The sequence below is a fragment of the Oryctolagus cuniculus genome, chromosome 13 (assembly GCF_051225735.1).
Source record: "Oryctolagus cuniculus isolate XC-2025 breed Fujian yellow rabbit chromosome 13, ASM5122573v1, whole genome shotgun sequence".
NCBI classification, from domain to species: Eukaryota; Metazoa; Chordata; class Mammalia; order Lagomorpha; family Leporidae; genus Oryctolagus; species Oryctolagus cuniculus.
Genome location: NC_142879.1, coordinates 39989951 through 40008004, shown reverse-complemented (window position 1 = coordinate 40008004; position 18054 = coordinate 39989951). Strand labels below are relative to the sequence as shown.

General features: G+C 39.1%; 1 protein-coding gene and 1 pseudogene across 15 annotated transcripts in view; one reads left to right on the top strand and one right to left on the bottom strand.

Annotated features, from left to right (window-relative positions):
- The window catches only part of ENAH (ENAH actin regulator), a 173366-nt gene that overhangs the window by 3544 nt on the left and 151768 nt on the right, over positions 1-18054 (bottom strand). For 9 of the 15 annotated variants that reach the window (XM_070055422.2, XM_070055412.2, XM_070055418.2 and 6 more), the window contains 6 exons: positions 17743-17888; positions 17533-17590; positions 16740-16788; positions 11808-11874; positions 7160-7222; positions 3911-3989 (listed from right to left, as the gene is read on the bottom strand). In XM_070055422.2, the coding sequence (XP_069911523.1) occupies positions 3911-3989; positions 7160-7222; positions 11808-11874; positions 16740-16788; positions 17533-17590; positions 17743-17888 (462 nt within the window). The remainder of the gene's footprint in view (positions 1-3910; positions 3990-7159; positions 7223-11807; positions 11875-16739; positions 16789-17532; positions 17591-17742; positions 17889-18054) is intronic. The other 6 variants (XM_070055420.2, XM_089311462.1, XM_089311467.1 and 3 more) reach the window with 1 other exon arrangement.
- On the top strand, positions 10348-10794 carry LOC127483488 (small ribosomal subunit protein eS27-like pseudogene; annotated as a pseudogene).

The following is an 18054-nucleotide window of genomic DNA, read 5'->3' as shown; positions in this document are numbered from 1 at the left end:
TAAAAAAATTACTGTTGGAAAGCTTTTTTACTTGAAAATTTAAGAATGTTACAAAATATGATTTATGGTTTAATTTCCCGAGTCACAATTCTACTTCTTGGAATTTCTTAGCCTTGGCAAATTTTAATGCACTCTTTCCTTCCCAATTTTGCTTATTGTACTCTAGCAAGTATGACATAGAAAGCCTTATAAAACCCAAATGGTATGATTTAGACAACCTCTAGAAAATTACAGCTCTGCTTTTAATCTACTCCTTAAGGAGCAGTTTGGGAGGTAGCGCAAAAGAAGTGTCAAGGAGGAAAATGTTATGGCAAACTGGATCATCAATTCCTGGCACAGCTGTCAACAGGTTTGAAGTATGGGGATTTCTGAGGCATCACCACAGGTGTCAGATCACATTTCAGGGAATCCAGGGTCTCCCTAGAAGGGTCTCAAGAGCTGCCCTAATAGGCAGAGAGGAAGGCGAATGGTGCCTTGCTTGCCCCACTATCTCCTGCTGTTGCTCAGCATTCATAGGTAGCCTGGAATGAGACGTGCTCCAAGTGTAAAATACATACCAGATTTCAAATATTTAGTATGAAGGAAATGATGTAAAATAACTCATTAGTAATTCATAAGTATTGACTACATATTAAAATATTATGAATATATCAGGCTAAATTATTAAATTAATTTTACCCATGTATTTGGACTGTTTTAATGTGGCTACTAGAACATTTTCAAATACATACGAGGCACATTCTCAAAGACTTTCTACTGAGCAGTGATGCTCTGGACTCTCCTTTAAGAACTGAGGATTCAGGCCGGCGCCGCGGATCAATAGGCTAATCCTCCGCCTGTGGCGCTGGCACACGGGGTTCTAGTACCAGTCAGGGCGCCGGATTCTGTCCCGGTTGCTCCTCTTCCAGGCCAGCTCTCTGCTGTGGCCTGGGAGTGCAGTGGAGGATGGCCCAAGTCCTTGGGGCCTGCACTGGCATGGGAGACCAGGAGGAAGCACCTGGCTCCTGCCTTTGGATTGGCGCAGTGCTGGCCGTAGCAGCCATTTGGGGGGTGAACCAACAGAAGGAAGACCTTTCTTTCTGTCTCTATCTATAACTCTACCTAACTCTGCCTGTCAAAAAAAAACAAAAAAACAAAAAAACAAAAAACAAAACTGTGGATTCAGGGCTGGTGTTGTGGCACAGGGGGTTATGCTGTTGCCTGAGACACTGGCATCATATGTCAGCACTGGTTCGAGGCTCGGCTGCTCCGTTTCAGGTCCAGCCCCCTGCTAATGTGCCTGGGAAAGCAGCAGAGCAGCAGATGATGGCCCAGGTGCTTGGGCCCCTGCCGCCCATGTGGAAGACACAGGTGGAGTTCCAGGTTCCTAGCTTCAGCCTGGTACAGCCCCAGCTGTTGCAGCCATATGGGGATTGAAGCAGCAGATGGAAGATCTCTCTCCCACTGCCTTCCAAATACATAAAATAAACCTTTAAAAAAATAAAAAGAACTATGGATCCAAAGGTAAATGGAGCTGGGGCTGGCACTGTGGTAGAGTAGGTTAAACCTCCGTCAGCGGTGCCGGCATTCCCTGTTTTGAGTCCCAGCTGCTCCACTTCTGACCCAGCTCTCTGCTAATGGCCTGTGAAAGCAGCAGAAGATGGCTCAGTGCTTGTACACCTGCACCTGCATGGGAGAGCCGAAGCAGCTTCTGACTGGCTCAGCTCTGGCCATTGTGGCCACCTGGGGAGTGAACCAGCAGATGGAAGACACTCTAACTCTGCCTCTCAAAAAAAAAAAAAAAAAAAAAAAAAACCAAACACAACCCTATGGATCCAAAACTAAACGGAATATGACAAAGAGTTTTAACAGGTGAAAATTAATAGCTACCTCTGGAAAGATTACTTTGAATTATATGATTTAATATTGCACATTACAAGAAAAACTTAATTGTTCTATTCATAAAAACATTTCATGGCCGGCACTGCGGCTCACTAGGCTCACTAGGCTAATCCTCCGCCTTGCGGCGCCGGCACACCAAGTTCTAGTCCCGGTCGGGGCGCCGGTCCTGTCCCGGTGCCCCTCTTCCAGGCCAGCTCTCTGCTGTGGCCAGGGAGTGCAGTGGAGGATGGTCCAGGTGCTTGGGCCCTGCACCCCATGGGAGACCAGGATAAGTACCTGGCTCCTGCCATCGGATTAGCGCGGTGCGCCGGCTGCAGTGCACCGGCCGCGGCGGCCACTGGAGGGTGAACCAACGGCAAAGGAAGACCTTTCTCTCTGTCTCTCTCTCTCACTGTCCACTCTGCCTGTCAAAAATAAAAAAAAATAAAAAAAAAAACACAAAAAAACCCAAAAAAACATTTCATGTTTATACAGCAAAATAAAGACTTGATTATTAATGACCACATGCTTTTTAAAATTATGTAACTCAATTTAACTTTTTAAACAGCTTTGCAGTGTAGAAATTAAATTTACCTAAAAAACCTATTTTGTTTCTTTTCAGGAATATTTTAAAACTCAAAATCTCTTCAGCTGCCATTACTTTTTTCTGAGTACACAGGTATTAAATATCATGCATATGTATCCAAATCATAGATAATATTTTCTATTTATTTATTTTTAAAGATTTATTTGAAAGGCAGAGTTACAAAGTGGCAGAGAGAGAGAGAGAGACTTCCATCTACTGGCTTACTTCCCAGATGTCCACAATGGACGGAGCTATGCCGATCCAAGCAAGGAGCCAGGAACTTCCTCCAGGTCTCCCACATGCGTGCAGGGGCCCATGGACTTGGGCCATCTTCTGCTGCTTTCCCAGACCATAGCAGAGAGCTGGATCAGAAGTAGAGCAGCAGAAACCCGAACTGGCACCCATATAGGATGCTGGTGCTGCAGGCGGCAGCTTTACCCATTATGCCACAATGCCAGCCTCTATTTTTTCTTTTATAAAACCGAGTCAGCCATACATATCTGTTGCGTTACTTATTTCACCTAAAAATGGACAAGTGTTCACAATTGTAAATTATGACTCTTATATACCCCTATTTGGATACTTCTATAATATTTTGCATACATTTATTTGCATGAAGTTCTTGGAAGTGAAACTGGTAGTTTCAAAGGTAAGAAATCTATTTTTAAGGGCTTCAGTTTCCCCAAACTGTGTCTAGAAAGCAGAAGTACATGAGAGTGCCTATTTTCCTCATTCTTGCCAAAATCAGATTTGTTGGGCCCATTTTTGCCAATACGTTAGGTGAAAAGTGGAAGCCCACTGCCTTCTTACAATTGCATCCCATTCCCTTGCATCTATATTTTTTATGAGCACACCATACTATGGAACTCCGTCCATGCTGCACCACTGTTGAGACTTGAGGCCAACTGAGTGAATAAGAAATAAGGATTTGAAAATTAATTCAGAGCTACTACAACCACTGTTTAATCTACATGAGTATTTTAACTCTATGTTTTTTCTTTTTATTTATTTATTTATTTATTTAGACAGGCAGAGTGGACAGTGAGAGAGAGACTGAGAGAAAGGTCTTTCTTTACCGTTGGTTCACCCTCCAATGGCCGCCGCGGCCGGTGAGCTGCAGCCAGCGCACCGCGCTGATCCGATGTCAGGAGCCAGGTACTTATCCTGGTCTCCCATGGGGTGCAGGGCCCAAGCACCTGGGCCATCCTCCACTGCACTCCCTGGCCACAGCAGAGAGCTGGCCTGGAAGAGGGGCAACCAGGACAGAATCCGGCGCCCTGACCAGGACTAGAACCCGGTGTGCTGGCGCCGCAAGGCGGAGGATTAGCCTAGGGAGCCGCGGCGCCGGCCTTAACTCTATGTTCTTTCAAAGTACACCCAGGACCCATGTCAAATGTATGAATACTAGGTATCTTCTAAAAAGAAACAAGCAGACAGGAAGAAAAGCCATCACTGGGCACCCACCTGCTTCAGTCTGTCATAGTCAAGTCCTTCTGTCTGGACTCCATTGGCACTGGGCTGTGATGAGGGTGCAGATTTTGGTCTGTACAAATGAAATTTCCAGGACAGGTCAATTACACTTAATATAATTAATGTTTATAAGTAACTGCAAATCAACCAACCCAACACCACATTCAAATACGTTTCTTAAATAACACATTGTATTAAAATTTAATTGTCAAAACTGTTGGACTGATTAGAACATAAAACAGAAAATGCTTAGTATATTCAATTATTTATCAAGAAACTAGAAAAAGGTAACAAGATGGCGAGACTTCTTCAGTAAAGAGCAGGAGACAGCGTTGAGCATGAGGCGGGTAACCAGGTAACTGTGGCATGTTGATCAAGACAGTGATGAAGAGGCCAGCTGAAACACCGGAGGCTCATTAGCACAATCTTTTTTTTTTCTTTGAAATTTTACATTATTTACTAAATAGCTGACAGGTCAATGGGAGGAAAAATATAGACTTGAATATTTTGTTCTAACAAATCAGTTTACAAATTCTGTGCCTTGTTTGCAGGATGGAAATATTTTAGTAAGCATCATTTCTTTGTATGTACTATATTCCATTTGAAGCACTAAGACAAGCAACAATGTTGGAAAATGATTATTAGTTAAATTATATTCATATCCATTGGCTATCTGGCCACTTCCCTATGAAGTTTTTATGGTGACATCATTTGAAACTTATGTTTCAGGTTAACTACTTCATAAGCTTATTCTGTTTAGAAAATGCTGGACAAGAAGCAGATTGCCAGTTCTTAGACTTTTCAAGAGTTCAGGTTCTATTAAAAATTCTGTTTGACAAAATGTCTTGGGGATTAGGTATATTTTAAGCAAAAGTTTTAATACTAAATACATCAGTCATGCTCCCTCTCCAGTTCTGGCAGCAGGAAAATCTTCAGTAGATGACCTAGAGTTTTAATTGAATATTCCTACTCCTCTATTTCCTGGTATAGTACAGCAAGAGGCCACTCTGTAAGGGTCGCAAATCCATCACTTAGAAACCAGAGTCAAATAATTTGCTTTCAATTTTGCAGAGCACCAACATTAGAAATTTGAACAGAGACCCAGTAAGTGTAACTTTTTCAAAGTTATAATTTCATAATTCTTACAAGATATAAAAACCCATAGGCATTGTTCTTGAAAATAAAACACTGAGTTAATTTGCTTTAGTAGCAAAACTTATTACTGCTTAAAAGACTGTTATGAAGTCAACCGATTCTACTTTATTAGGTATTTGTTTATATGAACAAGGGAAGATAATAATGTTCAGAAACCTTTATTCCATAAGTACTGAGTTAGGCACTTGAAGGAACCAGAAGATGTCTATGAAAGTGTTCCCTTTCTTCTTACGAGGATATAGCTTCTGACCTAGCTCGGTAGGACTACTAAATTCCACAGCCACTTCAGACTCACTGAGATCTGTAACAGGCAAGCCGTGGTGCTCTGGAGGAGTCAGATTTAGTGAATATTCTTGAAGACTGACACACTGTTCATTCATAGACTTATGTTCTCTATTTCAGCTCTCCAGAATTAAATTATCCAATTACTGTTTTTCTTTTTTCACATGTAAGTGGACTAACAAGCTAGCTATTTTCTCCTAGGTTATATAAAAAAATACCTCAAATTCGTGTGGACAACTATGGTTTGCTACTTAATCAGGCAGTATACAATACATTCATATTTACTGAACAATTAAGATATTATTTTTATATAATAAACACTTGTGGAAGCATGCAATTTTTTAAAAATTTAACTCATGCTAACATGCAATCCATCACCACCACCACCACCACCACCACCACCATGAGAATTAACTCAAAAGGGGGGAACTTTTCATACTGAAGGAATACAGTAATCACCACTTCTTTTTTTTAAGCTCATCAAGAACATTATCCCAGCAAGCACTTTGTGTAAAAGTAGCAAGGTAACTGAGAAGATGTACTATAGAAAATCTCTTTGTTAAATGCAGTTCTTTTTCTCTATGTACTAAATAAATCTTTCATTCAGAAAAATGAAACCACCTGAAAAATGGCAGGAAAGTTTTACTACTGCAACATAAATATCTTATAGAGATTTAAGTTCCTGACAAAATAAACCTATCAAATATTTTGATAATCAATGGCATGAAAATAACTTAAGCAAGTAAGAACCTGGCCAAAGAGTTCAATGTCAGAACTCCTTACTATAGGCCATAGACATTTCCTCCATTTCTATTTAATCCACATTTCCAGTAGACTTGATGTGTATTTTTAAAAACAGACACATACAATAACATGAATACAGTTATTTCTAACCTATGGATTTTTACCATAACTGATGACAAACTACGAGGTTTTCTCCAAGAGTTTTACTACGTGATGAAGAGGATGCTGCCTCTAGACATCATGTCTATAAAATGACTGTGCTACACAATATTTAAAACCCTATTCTGCAAAGCTCATTCTACAATGAGTGGAAAAGCACAAGTATTGTTGTCATTTTTTTTTAATTAAGAAAGCGATGGCTTACATCTTAAGTGCTCTTAATTAAAAATTAAAAAGTGGCATAGTAGGGCTCATCCTAGAAACAGATAATCTGCTCCGGATGTTAGCTCAGGTTGTTAAAAGATACTCAGCATACCACAAAGTATTCAGAATACAGAAATTTTCCACAAAGAATAAATTATTCACAACTGTGGACACAATGTAAACAACAACACTCTGGGTTCCAGTAACAAACAGAACAAGATCTTCTATTCCACTTTTTAAAAGCCTTGTCTCACAATCCTAAAGAGAACAGCCTTTAAAAGAAAATGCTGAAGCTACTAAAAGCCCAGGTATTCAAAATGTTCATGGAAAATATGTATTATGGGAGAGAAAAAAAATAACTATTCATGGATTTCACTTGTTTGTACTCAAATAAATATATCTTCTAATTCAATTTCCATGAGCTTTTTGAAGTCTCCTCATATATGTGGCCTCAGATTCCCATCTTCTTATTCCTGATATTTACCATTTCATATTTACCCTAATCCAATTATAGAGTAATATTATAGAATAATAACAGGATTTTTTTCAAGTGTGTGTCCAAAATAAAGCTAAAAATGAAAGATTCAATCTTCCTAAATATCTCCTGTGGTGATTACCAATCCAGGTAGAAAAAGCTCAGCCCTATCCTGAACATGTTATTTAAAAGTGTCAAATCACAAAGCCACAGCAGGATGATACCTGTGTAATGAATCACAGGACCTGTTGTCAAAAACAATCTGATTTTTCCTTGGAGAATCCCGTCTATGAAGGGGAAAAACCATTTAAAGGTGTATAAAATAAAACTTTAAAAAAATTCTCATTATGCTCTGTTTTACAGATTTTTAGCCATAGCAAACAAAACAAGAATTGAAGTCCTTTAGTTTCTTAAAATAATCATTTTCCCAATAAAAAGATATTTGAGACCAATTTTAGCCAAGTGAGATACTGTTTACTTGAAGATTACAGAAAATAAAAAACATGAACAAAACCTACCTGCCATAAAGATTCAGTAAGTATCAAAACACAAAGACATTTCTATCAGAGTCAAAATGTTAAATGATACAAAGTCATGGTAGCTCTAAGTATACAAAATTAACATTTCTTAGGAGGCATTTTATAAAGCACTTTTCTTCCCATCATAAATACAAGATTTGTAAACTCTTGATAAAAACCATAAGAATTAATTCACAAACTTTTCAATGTTACATAGTTTAAACCATTTTAATGACAATATTCTTGCTATTATTTTTCTACCTGGCATCTTCACTTAAAAATAGCATAATGAATTGTCTCATTTACTACAGGGCATTAATTCACCCTATCACTAATATAATCATGGCATAAATATTCTGAAGAGAAACAGGTCCTTGCAAAACAATGCAAAGATGAGGTATACTTAAATAAAATGTGAAATGCTCCATATATCTGCCTTCAGAAAGAACAGCAGAGACAACTTAGGAAGAAAACCAATACAGTTCTTAGTCTTTTAACTATATTTTAAAATTCTTTCATAATTAAAACTGCTTTTGGTGAAACATTAGGGCACATGTATTAGGGGGTTGGATCAAAACTATTAAAAGGTATATGAGACATCAGGAAACAGGGGTGCCACAATTTCTACTTTGGGAAAGTGAGAGAAACCATCTAATAGATTTGGAACATGATTACAATGTACTACTGGATACTAGTGACCAAGATATGACTAATCTATATAAAAACATTTTTCAATCTGGTGATCCTTGCAGCACCTACAAAACTTGCTTAGTCTGAAAATAACCCTCAAAGAATATTCTTTCCCTCACTAAACAAAACCAATCACAGCAAGGAACACATTCCACCTGAGGAACCTCTTGCATGTTCCAGGACTTCATATAGATTCATGCTAGCTTGAGGTCAGCTCACTATGGAATTCCTAGTAACGAAGCTGCAGAGTGGTGACAGAGGAGAAAGAATTCTTGTCACATTTTACATCTTCAAAGGACAAGCAGCACACCACACCTCTGTTCCCTGTCATGTTCTTGGTAAGTTAAGGTTCATAATGGGGCTACTGAAGAAAATCTGTGACAACCATTAGAGATGTGTTAGAAGGTCAACTCAGGTAGGTATCTGAGAAATATACATGTGCAAGTTTTCCACTGTATTGAAAAAAAAAAAAAGTCCACCAAAAGCAATTTCCTTTATTTTCTTCAGAAGTCAAATATGATCATCTTTCAGTCACTTAGGAACTAAAAAGCTTATGGTATAAAAAGCCAGGTTTCCTTATGGAACTTACACAACTGCATTGTCAGAAATCTTTCCTACCAGCAGAAAGTACCACACAAACCCAAATTTAGATTTAGGCTAACATGGAACCAATTTGTGAAAATATAAGGCCTATTCTTGTTGTTTACTTTATTAGGTTTCTATAATGAGTCAAGTTTGCCTTTCATGAGGCAAAAACCACATCAAATAGAAAGAAAAAGGCAAACACTTTTTAAGTATCTACATACATACCTTTTTTCCCCCGGGAAATACATGAACCCTTTAAATTGTCTCATAAAGCAAGGAAACATTTCACCAATGTACCTGTGGTACAAACTTAGTCACAATACTAAAATGTCTAGCTAAGGAATATTGAATCTGCTTAACTGTGCCCACAAACTACATGTAGAAACCCACATTAACTCCTATTGCTTTGGGGCACTAGTTTTTCTTTCTTCTTCTTCTTCTTCTTTTTTTTTACTATTTATTTTTTATAGAAAGCCTTTATTTAATAAATATAAATTTCGTACAACTTTTGGATTATAGTGGCTCTTCCCCCTATACCCGCCCTCCCACCCCCAGACCATCCCATCTCCTACTCCCTCTCCCATCCCATTCTTCATTAAGATTCATCTTTAATTATCTTTATATACAGAAGATCGACTCTATACTAAGTAGAGATTTCAACAGTTTGCACCCACACAGACACACAAAGTATAAAGTAGTGTATGAAGACTAGTTTTACCATTAATTCTCATAGTACAACACATTAAGGACAGAGGTCCTACATGGGAAGCAAGAGCACAGACAATTGACACTCTTATTTATGACATTAGTGATCACCTGAGGCTCTTGTCATGAGCTGCCAAGGCTATGGAAGCCTCTTGAGTTCTCAAAGTCCGACCTTAGTTAGACAAGGCATAATCCAAGTGGAAGTTCTTTCTTCCCTTCAGAGAAAGGTACCTCCTTCTTTGATGGCCCCTTCTTTCCACTGGGATCTCACTCACAGAGATCTTTGATGTAGGTCATTTTTTGCCACAGTATCTTGGCTTTCCATGCCTGAAATGCTCTCATGGGCTTTATAGCCAGATCTGAATGCCTTAAGGGCTGATTCTGAGGCCAGAGTGCTATTTAGGGCAGTTGTCATTCTATGAGTCTGCTGTGTGTCCTGCTTCCTATGTTGGATCATTCTCTCCTTTTTAATTCTATCAACTGTTATTAGCAGACACTTGGTCTTATTTATGTGATCCCTCTGACACTTAATCCTATCTTTACGATCAGTTATGAACTTAAACTGATCGTTTTAACTAGTTAAGATAGCATTAATACCTGCCAACTTATTGAGATTTGGAGTCCTATGGCAAGTTTTTACCCTTAGGGGTAAGTCCGAGGGAATGTGGGGCACTAGCTTTTCTAACTTGATTAGATGTTCCAACTGAGATGGAGAAATAAACCTATAAATTCAAAGGTTTAATTTTATTATTTTGTGCTCTCAAAAATTAGTCTTTTCAATTGACATTTCAGTGTAAAACATAAGAAGTTTCTTCCAAAAATTATATCAGAAAAAAAAAAAGTATGAAACATGTCATTCACGCTTGCGTGCTGTCGCTAAGGGAGTAGCAAGAGCCAGTCAGAGGACTGTCAACATGCCCTTGACTAGAGATTTACCTCCATCCCTCCTTGGAGGAGGAAAAGAAGAAACATAAAAAGAAACGGCTAGTTCGAAGTTTGAATTCTTATTTTATGGATGTAAAATGCCCAGGTTGATAGAAGATCACCATGGTTTTCAGCCATGCTCAGACAGTGGTTCTTTGTGTAGGTGGTTACACAGTTTTGTGCCAGCCTACAGGAGGAAAGGCCCAACTCACAGAAGGCCGTTCCTTTAAGAAGAAAGTAACACTAGTGACCAAAACAACTTCCTGGATTTGTGTTTTCTTTCGGAAAGCTTTATCATAAGTTCAGTGATTCTAGTGAATCTACTAAGATAATTTAACTGTTTGACTTTATAAGGCATACAAATTATCCCCTATTTTGATGTTAGTTTTTCAGTAAAGTTTTGATTGTGGGCCAAAAAAAAGTCTTTCAAACAGGAACATGAATATATACTATGAGATAATATTAATAATGCTCAATGCTCTATTTCCTTCAGAGTGCTGATGATATTCTGACTGTACAAGAGATGTTCTGGTCCTTTCCAGGGCTACAGCATTTGGGCTGAAGCAGCACTTATTTGCAAATTGCTCATCAACTACTGGGGGGGACACAAGTGTAAATAGCTAAGACAAATGTGGTCAAATGTTAACAACTGGTGAACCTAGGAGATGGATTTGTGGGTGTTTGCTATACTGCTCTTTTCTCTTTTTAAATATTTATTAATTTGAAAGAGTTACAGAGAAAAAAGCAGAGTCAGAGAGAGATATCCTCCAACCACTCGCTTACTCCCCAAATGGCCACAACGGCTGGGGCTGGGCCAGGACAAAGCCAGGAGCCTCATCTGGGTCTCCCATGTGGATGCAGGGGCCCATGCACTTGGGACATCTTTCACTGTTTTCCCAGGCAGATCAGCAGGGAGCTGGATTGGAAATGGAGCTGCCGAGACTTGAACTGGTGCCCATATGGGATGCGGGCAATGCAGGAGGCAGTCCTACCCATTACACCACAGTGCTGGTCCCCCTCTAACTTTTTTTCAATTATGAATTTTTCAAAATAAATGAACTGTGAAAAATAAAAGCGATCTTAAGTTCCAGACAATCTGAGTAATAAATATAGGGTAAAACTTTCTCTAAAATAGATATGTATTATTAGGGCAGAAGGGCCACACACTGGGCAGGTGGAGCTGTGGGCGGCTCCTGTTGCTAACAGAACAAAGTCCTATTCTGGGGCCTGTCCCCTCCCCAGTGGCACATGGAGCCCTGGTCTGGCCTGGCCTCATCTCAGACCCCTGCTTAGGGCACGGAATGTGGCCAGGGCTGCCTCTTTCCTGGTTCAGCCCCTGCTGTTTCATTTCCTTGAAAGAATAAACTAGTTTGTTTAAAAAAATATATGTGTTATTAACCTTTTTTGAGATACAACATAATGTAAGATTTAGGGGGAAAAAAGCCGTTACCTGGAAATGACAGGTGACTTGCTGCCGTTCATGGTATTTGTCCTTTCCCAAGGTTTTCTTGTTGGTTCTTTAAAAATAAGAAGTAAACATCAAAAATATGCTCCTGGAGTTATTATAAAACAACAAAATACTAAATACCATTATACCTGCTTTATATAGAAATAATGATTTAAAATGTAAAATTTTAGTTAAAATCTTTAAGGATTTTAATTTGCACAGTTTCAGACCTTAAATAAGTAACTGTGACATTTTCTAGAAAAAAACTTAGGTCACTAAATCTAAAATGTTATAATTTTATAAACCAGAAGGAAACAGGTTTCTTTAATACAGATATAATAAGGGGAGGGTAATTTTTATTAATTAGGATAGTTTAGAGGAATTAGAATGGGACAGCATTACCTACACTATTTTAAGTGCCAAAGGCCAAACAAAAGGCATAATGTGTGAACCAACAGCAAAAGGAAGACCTTTCTCTCTGTCTCTCTGTCTCTCTCTCACTATCCACTCTGCCTGTCAAAAAAAAAAAAAAAAGGCATAATGTATAAAGTCTTCATGTACTTCGATATTTCATTTCATTTTTTTTTTTTTAAAGATTTACTTATTTATTTGAAAAGCAGAGTGATAGAGATGGAGAGACAGATATCTTCCATCTACTGCTGCACTCTCCAAACAGCTGCAACAGTTGGAACTGGGCCAGGCTCAAACAAGGAGCCAGGAACTCTGGCCAGGACTTCCACATGGGCGGCAGGGGTCCAAGGACTTGAGCCATCTTTTGCTACTTTTCTAAGCACTTTATAGCAGGGAGCTGGATGGGAAGTGGAGCATCTAGGATTCAAACCAGTGCTCCAATATGAGATGTCGTGTTGCAAGCTGTGGTTTAACCTCCTGCGTCAAATGCCAGCCTCAACATTTCACCTAAATTCAAATCATCCTTGGGTAAAAAATTCACACAACTCAAAATAAATTTCAGAATCATGTAATTCAATGGTACTTCCTTGATTCTTAAACAATTAATTCTTGGAACTCAGCAGACAACTCCAGTTAAATAAGTTAAGTCCACTCTTGTCAGCCATGCATTGTGCTTTGTACTGTTTTTCTAATATGGACTGACAATTCACTGGTGCTGTCACTAGCCACTCCAGATGACTAACTGGAATCCTATCATGGAGGAAAGATTCTCATTTGGGCCACAAGTTGTGATTCCACTGCACTAAGAAATGGTTCCAAGTTCTGACAAAGTCCCTCAATTGGCTTCTGTACATTCTCACTTAGGTAGATTGTAATCTGTTCAGACTACACAAATGCAAAACTAAACTCAAATTCTCAGGGGATGTACTGCTTTTGGTTCCATATTTCTGCTGCATGCAGGAATTCAGCCATGAAATCTTAAAAAATTATCACTGATAGTATTTTACTCAGCATCAATCATTCAACCAATTCCTTCCTTTTTCGTTTTACTTTTTATTCCTTTCTTCCGTATTCTAACAGCCAAAACATTCTTTCAGTGACCACCGTGGTGGTGCAAGTTCCAGATCTGGCCAGGGAACATGATGAGGTCCAGGAAAGATGGAATAACAAACATATCCCACTGATAGATCGCAGGCTGAGTAAGTAAAAAGAGGGAAGTTCTGAATAAAATAGAGATAACTGGACATGGAGGGGAGTATCTGTGAGACACTGTCACCAAAGAGGCAGGTGGGAAGGTTAGGTAGTACTTCCAAAGCAGACAGAGTGAAGCAGGTATGGAGGGCCCTTGTCAATCAGCCAAACCAGAGCCAACTTTTAATCTCTCTCTCTTTAAGGTATTTACACTTAATTTGAGAGAGAGAAAAAGACACAGAGACACCAAGACCAAGACTCGCCCACTAGTTCACTCCCCAAATAACTACAATGTCTAGAACCGGGTCAAGACTGAAGCTGGGAGCTGAGAATGCAAGCCAGGCCTCCCATGTAGGTGTCCAAAACTTACTTGAGGCCTCATCACTGCCTCCTGCATTAGCAGGAAGCTGGAGTCAGGTATCAAACCCTGGCAATCTGGCAATCTGTTGTGGGACACAGGCATCATAACTGATGCCTTAATCACTAGGTCAAAATCCCACTCCCATCTTTGAATCTCATAAGGGCTCATGTGGCTCTGAGGAAGAGTTGTTCTGTTCAGTTCAGTTCTAAGGGAGCAGAGGGAACAAGGCCTTCTCTGTACGGAGCCTCAGGCATGTTTCGGGAGGAAGGGCAGAGGTGGGGTTACCTTCAGAGGGTCTTTGGAAACACACAGGTCTTTACTTGCAGCAGTAGAGCGCTTCCCAACTGATTTCCTTCTCAGTCCTCCTCAATTCTATGTCACACTGCTCACAAGTACCATTTTAATGTGCCCAAAACAGTTTCAGCTCATTGACAACTCAATACTTGCATGATAAAAATATTTTACTTCTGATCTTTGCATAAAAAGTTCTCAACATTTTTGTTTCTCATTTTTCCAAATTATTTTGCCAATACCCCCTAAAAAAGAACTCTCCATTCTAGACAGGTGAATCTACTTTCTATTTCCAACTCTCTTCTCATTTGTCTTCAACTCTGTACTTTTGCTCATGATATCCCTACTGGCTGAAACTAGATATTCCAAGGCACTGTAAAATATTTTTCTCCACAAAGGTGGCTCAGCTGTTTCCTTATGATCCCCTCTCTCTTTGAGACACTAGTTAGTAGTCAACACATGGCTAAAAAGATTAACTTTCACTTGTGCAATCAGACTGTTGAGTTTTTGGTATTTGATGCCTGTATCTTTCTTTTTGGGGTGGTGGTGGTGGTGGTGGTGCTACTAAGTGTCTGACAATTTTAAAAACTGAATGAAGGAGTGGGCATTTGGTTTGGTGGTTAAGATGCCCATTTCACACACTTGGAGTACCTGGGTTGGATTCTTGACTCTGGCTACTGGCTGATTCCTACTTCCTGCTAATGTTCAAGGGTCTCAAGTAATTGGGTTCCTGTCACCCTTTCAGGAGACCTGTTTTGAGTTCCTGGCTCCCAGATTCAGCCCCAGCCCAACCTGAGCTGTTCTAGGCATTTTTGTGGAAAGTATCAGCAGATGGAAGCTGTCTGCCTACCCACCCCCCAACACACACACACACACATTAAAAAAAAAAAAAAAAAAAACAAAAAAAAACAAAAACCAAAGAACTGAATGAAACAAGTGAAAAACAAGCCCCAAGCCCTTCTGAATGAGTTTTTAATTACATATGGCACACACATACACACACAGAACTCATGCTTTAGTTTTTCATGTTTTGAATGAGGGGATTGTATAGTAGATAAGGAGTGCTTAACTGAAGATTTATGGATAACCTTTAGGGAACTCAGGAATTTTTTTCTAACTATGGGCAAATTTGTATAAAAATTATTTCCCCCTCCTTGGAGAAAATCTATCTGCAGTAATCATATTCTAAAATTTCTAAAACTATATAGTTCAGATCTAAAATACCTATGGTCCTAATAATAGCATATCCAAGCAATTCGGGCTTACAAGAAAGGTAAAGCTAAAATAAGCAAGTCTTAAACCAGTGAGCTCCTCATGATAACACAAACTGACAACACAATGTGAGACCTATTCAGAGCACACAGGTGGGCTGAGGAGAACTGGCTCACAAGGGAGTCACGCTAATGATAATACAGCAATCGGACGCTGCAAAGTCACTGCGCAACTATTCAGACTGAGGGCTGGGGAGGGCGGGATCTATAATAACAAAAACACAAGTATATTTTGTGAGAAATGGAACCCTAGAGGCAACTGGTAGTCTCTAAATAAAAATATGTAGAATTATACAGGCATTTCTCTAAAATGGCTTCCTAAGGACCACTTAAATACTAATTCACCATTTTGTCACATCACTCCAAAATAGATCTGGAGGGAGACAGTCTAACTCCAAAGACTTCAATCAAATATGAAGAAATCATACATATTTGTAACAATTTCATATTCTCTGCTGGGATACAGTACTAACTACCTCCAGTAAAATATACTTTGTTAATATCGTAAGTGCTACATATTCTTTTTTTTTTTTTTTCTTTTTGACAGGCAGAGTTAGACAGTGAGAGAGAGAGAGACAGAGAGAAAGGTCTTCCTTTTTTTCTGTTGGTTCATCCCCCAAATGGCCGCCACGGCCGGCGAGCTGTGATGATCTGAAGCCAGGAGTCAGGTGCCTCCTCCTGGTCTCCCATGCGGGTGCAGGGCCAAAGCACTTGGGCCATCCTCCACTGGCTTTCTGGGCCACAGCAGAGAGCTGGACTGGAAGAGGGGCAACCGGGACAAGAACCTGGGGTGCCTCCACCACAGACGGAGGATTAGCCCAGTGAGCCGCAGTACCAGCCAGTAATATATATTCTAAGCCCAAGAGTTCCCAATATCAGAAATTTCACTGAATCCAAGAACATTTCCCAAAAGCTTTAAGCTTTTTTAAGCTTACAAGTTAGAAGCTTTATTACCCTGATTAGACATCACTCAAGTGAATGGTTAAAAGTATAACCTTCTCAATTTGAGAATGTTTTCGAACAGACTGCAATGCTAACATGTTCACTTTTTACCTTTAAGAACTGATTACTAAAAATACTTCCCTTTCATCTAATAATGTATTTTCCTTGTTTTGGCAAATAACCTCAAATCATCAATAATAATATATCCAGAATATGTGAAAATTATGGTTTTCAAAGAGACACACACAAAAAAAGTTTAGTAGATCTCCTAGTATCAGGAAGAAAGCAGCAAGGGCTTCTGGTATCTCAAAAGACAGAAGTCAGTGCTTTTAAGTCTAAACAGAGAACTTTAACATTTCAGTAAGCAGTTACTTGGTTCAAACATGGGAAAAGGGGGGTATTCTTAATCGGTGAGGATTACTATTTAGAGGAAGTTTATAAATGTTAAAGTATTTCTCTTCAACTTACCGGGTGTGCTTGTTGAAGAGGCCTTAGAAGTTACAGGCTCTGAATCTTCCTAAACACAGAGACACACATATTAATATCACATCCCCTAGAAACCTGCTGGGGACACACTCAGCATATTATACTTCCCCTTTCAATATTCTTTCTGCTGTTCCCTGCCCATTCCCTCCTGTGTCCTCTCCCCTTTCCAGTTCAGCTTAGACTTCTTTCTTCTCTTTCCTTCCCAACATTTCCCCCTTCTCCCTAGCTCCTTTCCTTACTACACATGTTCTCACCAAGAACTTGTACAAGCCAATGCTTTGAAGCTAGAGGTAGGAGACAGATTTGAGGAACACAGGGATAACAGTGGTATTATTTATGGAACACTAACTACACACACACACGGAGATGAGTTGGTTCAATTGCAGTGAATTATGGAGGTGGCATGAGGTTACACATGTCAAGGGCACAGCTAAAAACCACAGAGCTCCAGAGGATGTGGGAAAACTACTGATGCAATCTAACTTCTTTATTTCAAATTAATGCAAGGAAACTGAGACCCTGAGACATAAAAAAACTCAAAGTCACCCACTTGTTTAAAGTCAGGCTTAGGAACAGAATTAACTCTATAGGTTTAAACTGTGGTGCTTTTCCTAGTTGATAAATAAAAGACTCAAATACTGGGATAGTTAAAAATAAGCAAATAGAAGTTCACACTAAGTCTGTTCATATTAAATAGCCTTTGATACAATTTCTAATTTCTTGAATGAGCTGTCCTGTAATTTCACACCTTAAACTGTGTTCTACCTTCACTTACACTTTTGTCTTCTTTCTGTTCTGTTTCTACTGTTGATCCCTTTTCAGCAATTCTTCTCCTAGAAAGGAATAGATCAGATTTTAAAAATCATCTAACTCTTATTATACAAACTACTCCTTCTCAGAGGGAAGAACTGTATCTACATATTTGGGATAAAATTATGAAAATTTTCTCAATTTTATATATGTCCACTGCAATGAAATTTCTCACCTCCTGGCCAGCAGGGCACTCATTTCTTCCATTAAACCACTACCCCCTAAAGGAAGGGGTCCATTTCCACGACCCGTATCTGTTTTAGATGACACTGAGTTCACACCAATGGTATTCCCTCCACTGGGGAAGGAGGCATCCTCCACCTTAATGAGAATACACACACATAGTAAATGTCACTGTTAAATGATCATATTTTATTAATATTACATTGAAAACAGAAGATTTTTCAGCATTAATTTCAAATAAATACTTAAATCTTAAGAACCAATAAAGTGAACAGCACTGCCTTTGTAGTACATTAGTGACACT